General features: G+C 56.5%; 1 protein-coding gene across 1 annotated transcript; it reads right to left on the reverse strand.

The window, feature by feature from the left end:
- Positions 1-599: 599 nt before the first annotated feature.
- TNNI1 (troponin I1, slow skeletal type) lies at positions 600-5,209 on the reverse strand. Its single transcript, XM_017821317.1, has 7 exons — positions 5,138-5,209; positions 4,293-4,334; positions 3,573-3,704; positions 3,396-3,485; positions 2,742-2,918; positions 1,308-1,418; positions 600-982 (listed from the first exon to the last, which is right to left on the reverse strand). Exons 3-6 carry the CDS (start codon positions 3,696-3,698, stop codon positions 1,311-1,313), a joined length of 501 nt encoding a protein of 166 aa, XP_017676806.1. The 5' UTR covers positions 3,699-3,704; positions 4,293-4,334; positions 5,138-5,209; the 3' UTR covers positions 600-982; positions 1,308-1,310.
- Between the last annotated feature and the right edge of the window lie 674 nt (positions 5,210-5,883).

Genomic DNA, 5,883 nt, shown 5'->3' on the forward strand with positions numbered 1-5,883 from the left:
CCTGCTCTGGGGATGAGCTGACACATTCCCAGCTGCTTTCACTCAACCAGATGCAGTCTGGGGAGCTGTGATACAGGAAATGATGGGGCTGGGGGGGAGCATGAGATTTTTGGCCTGAAAGGTGGATTTGTCTCGTGCTCTCCTGAAACACTGCTTGAATGAAGCCTTGGAATGGGGCTGCCCCAGTTCCCACAGCTCCCAGACCTGTGATGGGGCAGCTGGTGGGAGAGTTGGTGTCTTGGGGAGCAAGCTCTGAGGGCTTTTCTAAAACCAGACGAAAGGGGGGTTTGGGGGAGCCAGCAGGCAGCTCTTTCACAGACCCCCCAGTTGGGGGTTGGCAGGTTGGGGCATTGCTGGAGCCCAGCAAGGGTGGCCCATGCACAGGACCGGGGGGTTCAGCAGGGATGGTGGGACATGAGGGAGCAGCCTGGGGGCTGGAAGAGATGAGCCCAAAGCCAGTCTGAGCCCAGCATGTGCTGCTGGCCTGGGGGCCAGCACGGGGACAGTGCAGGGGGTCAGGAAAGGACCAGGGTGTCCTCCCCACTGTGGAGCAGCCCCTGCCCCTGACCAGTGTCCCCAGTGATGAGCCCACGCGATGCTCTGCCTGGGACACTGTCCTTTAATACATGTGCAGCCACACAGGGACATCTCAGGCTGCACCTGCCAGAGGATGGGGGAGAAGGAGGACCAGGAGCCATCTCTGAGGCCTCTCTGCAGTGGTGGGAGGGGAGGGATGGCCAGTGGGCCCTTGGAGACAGCATGGCCCGTGCAGGTGATACTGGGGAGCTGCTGTGCCAGGGCTGAGCAGGAGCAGGGCTGATGGCAGTGCTGAAAGAAGGAAGCTCAGGTCTCCTTCCCACACAGTTGTCCACGTGTTTCAGCTCAGTGGTGAATTCAGGGTAAGGGTGGAAAGAGCACGGAGGGGCAGTGAGGGAAAGGGAGGCAGGCAGCAGGGATGGGGCAGCTCTTCTTCCCGATGCTCCTGTGGGAAAGAAACAGAGCAGTGGGGCAGAAGAGGAGGTTTTGGGCTGCTTTCAGCAGCCTGAAGTCAATGTTAGCAATGCCCATGATGCACAGGACGAGTGTGACACGGGCAGCATGGACAAGCTGGAAGAGAACAGCTGCTGGCAGGGGCCCCATGGCAGGGATGTGCAGGACAGATACTTGTCCCAAGTGTGGGGTGGGACAGGGGGATGTGATGCCTTTCTTTTCCTGTAAGGGTGGGGTTGGTTTCTGCATTTCCCTGGCCATAAGCACAGACCGGGATGCTGCAGGGAGCACAGGGGAAAGGAGGAGCAGGGCCCTACCTCTCACTGCCCCGTGGGGGACTTGGCAGCGTCGAACATCTTCTTTCTCCCCTCCATCCCCGACATGGCCTCCACGTTCTTGCGCCAGTCGCCCACTTCCACGGGGCGTTCCTGCCAGGAGGGATGCAGGGATGTGGGGGCTGTGGGATGGGGGGAGCAGCAGCCCCACGCTGTCCCTGCCCCTTGCACAGAGCCCTTGGCCCTGGAGCACAAGGAGCTGGGGGAGGCAGCTGCCCTGTTGCAGAGACCCTCTACTGCAGATCCAGCTCTGCCGTGTGTCCCTGCATGTGGAGCTCACTGGGAAGGTCTGATCTCCTTGGAGATATCTGGATTCGTGTGGATACTCCTCCCTCAAAGCCTGGCTAGATTGCATTCATGCACTAGAAGTCACAGAAGTCCCAAAAAAATTTCTTTAGGAGTTGAAAAGCAGCACTTGGGACTTTGGATCGACACCAACACACTGGGGCAGAGGTAAACACTCACTTCCTGCCTTGACCTTCCAGCTCCCATAAAACCCACCTCCACCTTCCCCAAGCTTTCAGAGGGGACTGGGATTGCTGCTGTGGCAGTGAGAGCCTGGCAGCCACTTCTAGAGCAGACAGGGGAGGTGATGGCAGCTCTGGGACCATGTGCAGGTGTCTGCTCTGCCAATCCACAGCATTCACAGATTACAAGCTGTGCCCTGACATCATCTCATGACATCTAAAATAAACCCAGATCCATTCACCACCTGGTGCTAAGGGCTGTGAGCACACTTTTCTATCCAAAGGACTGGAAAAGTACTAGACCAGCAACAGGAGGAAAAAGGAAGAATAGTTGAAAATTGAGATCTCATCCAGTCTGCTGAGCTGGGACCAAAGGGTAAAAGCCCTCTGGGGAGGGCCCCTAGGAAAGCAGCACAACTCTTGCTGTTGGGGCACCTGCACACCCCAGGCAGGTTTGGGCAACCCTCTTCATCACTGGTATTGAGACTTTTCCCTCTCACACCTCTGCCAAGCTGGTGGGAACTCGGCCGTTTATCTCAGGTCAAGTGTGCTTGCTGGGCTGCTTTGTTTTATCTAATCTGGGTCTGGGAGGTCCCTGGGAGTTTTCTGGATGTTGTTGCTCCCAACAGGAGCTCTCCTGGTTCCCTGGAAAATCAGAGACCAAACTCTCTGCACATGCAGCTCAACAGTCGTGCCAAGGGGGCCCAAATGAAAGACACTCATGTGCTCTAGGAAGGAAGAGCACCATGGACATAGCCCCAAATCTCACTTGTTACCATCCACCTGGCCTGGTCAAAGTGCTCCTACGTGATCCTATGACATCCCACAACGGGCAGTGCCTCACAAGGCTCTTTCTCAGGCTGACAAGGGATGACAAGGGCACCCTGGAGAAGGGCAAGGGCATTCCTAGGAAGTATCTCCATCTCCGGCCTCCAGAAGAGTCACCCACCTTCTCCGTGTCCTCCTTCTTGACAGACTTCAGGTTAGCTCTGAGATCCATGGACACCTTGTGCTTGGAGCCCAGCAGAGCCCTCAGCATGGCATCGGCGGAGACACGGACTCGCCGCAGGGGGGGCCGCTTGAACTTCCCTCGGAGATCAAGAACTTTGATTTTCAGATCTTTAATCTGCAGGTTGAGGGAAGGAGGGTGAGTGGGAGGTCACTGCGTGGCTGCTTTGCACGAAAAGGTGTGTGAAGCAGGAGTCTCTGCCGACACTGAGCCCCAGAGGGATCTGTGCCTCTCCTGCAGCCATGAGGACCCTCCTCACCAAGGGACTGTCCACCCAAGCACAGAGCTGCTATCATGGCCTCATCCCAGCTGGCTCAGATGGCAGCTGTACCACAAGAAACTCTCAGACCCACACAGCATGACCAGGAGAGCGAGGAGGTTGCCTGTGGACCCCGTGGACAGTTTGAGTTCCCTTGGGCAGGGATGGACCTTGTGCTGAGTGGTGCCTTGCAGAGCAAACACCAGCCCTTAGATAACCCTGGTGCATGTCCCACATCTGAGCTCAATCCAGTCCCTGTCAGACCCCCATGGAGGCCAGAGCTACCCCCTGGGAGGGAGTTTCTGCAGAGGCAAACAGCCCGTCCCGCCTCCTACCTCCCGGGTGTTATGGTTGCACTTCGCCTCAATGTCGTATCTCTCTTCATCCACAATCTCAACCTTCTCGTGCAGCTCCCTGCACAGGTCCTGGGGGCCAAGCACAACGAGAGAGCAGTGAGTGAGGCCCCTCCATGCTCCCAAGGAGCTCACTCGACCCTTAGACCTGAGAAATACCTGGAGCTGGCTCAAGGAAAGCCCACTGGTGTGCAGCGGTGTAATCCGCTCCGACAGGTATCTTTCCTTTTCTGACTGCTTGTCCACGATCTCCTGATCCCACTCCTCCTTCGCTTTTGCCAGCATCAAACTCTACGAGCACAAGTCAATGGCAGAACTGTGAACAGGCTCCTTTGTTCCCCCCACCCCGAGCCTACTTGTTCAACATCTGTAGGATGGGACAGTCCCGTCTGCCAAACCTCCTCCCTGCTATAGCTGTGGCCCAAACACACATCAAAACTTCCCTACACCTTTTGTGTGGGGACCCCAAAGGCAGAGGGAGCAGCAGAACCCCCTGGGGCTGTGGTCCCGATGGGTGCTGACGTTGGCACTCTCTTTGCTCTGCTTGGGCACTAAATGTTTATCCCAAGCCACATCCCGGGGAGCGCCCAGGTTTATGTTGCAGAGCTGCTGGAGCACCAACACAGGGGCTGTGGCTTCAGAGCTGAAGGTGTCAGAGCCTCTCCCCATCTTAGTGAAGGGGAGGTGAGGGGAGGTTTGTTTGGTGCTTGGACCACAAAGCCCACATGAGTGAGAAGACAAGTGGTGGGATAGGAGCTGCTCCCTACGGCCCATATTTGTGCCATTCCTCATCACTGCCCCCCCAACCACGCACTCCAACCCCAGCTCCTTTCCCCCAGCAACACAAATCCCAGGGAGTTTCCAACCCTCAGGACTCACCTTCAACAAGAGTTTGCGTGAGGCTGTGATCTTGGATTTTCTCTAGGGGAAAGGGGAGGAAAAAGAAAACACCCTTTGAAAACAAACTCACAACAAACGCAGAGCAGCATCGAGATCACTCCTGAAGGGAAAGGCACTTACCTCCCTGCAGGCAGGTGAGCAGCCAGGAAGGAACAATAAGAAACAAGAGAAGAAAACAGGGCATCAGTGAGAGTAAAAAAAAAGAGGGAACAGTTAAAGAAAGCATCTTGTGTGATTCCAGTTGGTTCCTTATTTCTGGAATGTTCCTTATTTCTGGCTCACCAGCATGTGAGCCAGGTCTGAGATGGTGCTCGCTGGAAATGCAGTGGGAGCTCAGAGCCACTGCTCAGAAAGCCAAAATGCCACTCAGATGCCTCAGGTGAGCCGACAGGGTGCCCACCCTGCCAATCCCAGCTCAGTCCCTGCAGTTCGGGCCACAACACTCTCATCCACCCTCTCCCTGAGCAGCCAGGGATGTTTGGATCCTGCTCAGGTTTGAAGGGCTGGGGCTTTGAAGGGAGGTTTCTCCCTTCTCTGCACACCAGAGAATATGTTCTATTTGTACAATGTGCTGTGAGGAGCCTCACAGCAAATCAAGTGAGGTGCTGCCCACCTCAGATCCACGTTCTAGGATGCGGGAAAGCTTAAAGGTTTGAATTGGGACATCGAAATCACTAATAAGTGTTATTTAAAGACAGTTTTTTGCAAGGGGAATGCCACAGTAGTCTTCAGCCGGGGCCAGGCTCCCAGTTGAACCCCTCCAAGCTCAGACTGCACGAGCAGCCAGGAGAGGGTTTAGTGAATCCCAGGGGACCTCGTGCTACTTACGGCTCTGGCATTGCAGCGATGTGCTGTTGCTCTTCGCCTGCCGAACAAAAAAAATAAGAGGGAAGAAGCTGAAACAAACGTGCAAATCCCAAATCCACAGAAAGCCAGAAAGCAGCGACAGAACGATCCCGAGGTCCGGTGCTGCCCCGCGCTGTCGGCCGAGGGAAGCGGCTCCGCAGCCTCTCCAGCGCTGTGAAACACCAGGACGAGCCGTCTGGCTCCGAGGAAACCTGATTTCATTTCGGGCAAGCTCCAACCTGCCGCCAGCCGGCCCTGCAGGACTCGGGCTCCTGATCCTCGGGGGTTTTCCCAAGCACGGAGCTTTCTCCCGCCGGCTGCATCACCCGCCCCAGCTCGGAGCAAGGGGACGGAGGGGAGTGTGGCTGGAAATCTCGGGAGAAATGGGGTGCCTTGGGGCTCCCCGCACTCTGTCGGCTCTGGGAGTCCTGTCCTGCAGTTCCTTGAGGGCAACGGCAGGGATGGGGGAGCCAAAACTCATCTAGGGAGTGATGGAGCAAGGGGCACCACCTCTGCCATGGAGCCAGGCTGGCACAGCTGGGAGTGCTGAGCCTGGAGAAGAGAAGACTCCTGGGAGACCTTACAGCTCCTTCCAGTGCCTAAAGGGGCTGCAAGAGAGCTGGAGAGGGACTTGGACAAGGGATGGAGTGACAGGACAAGGGGGAATGGTTTCCCACTGCCAGAGGGCAGGGTTAGATGGGATACTGGGAAGGAATTCCTGGCT

Source organism: Lepidothrix coronata, unplaced genomic scaffold (genome assembly GCF_001604755.1).
Source record: "Lepidothrix coronata isolate B3197 unplaced genomic scaffold, Lepidothrix_coronata-1.0 Scaffold90, whole genome shotgun sequence".
Taxonomy (NCBI): domain Eukaryota; kingdom Metazoa; phylum Chordata; class Aves; order Passeriformes; family Pipridae; genus Lepidothrix; species Lepidothrix coronata.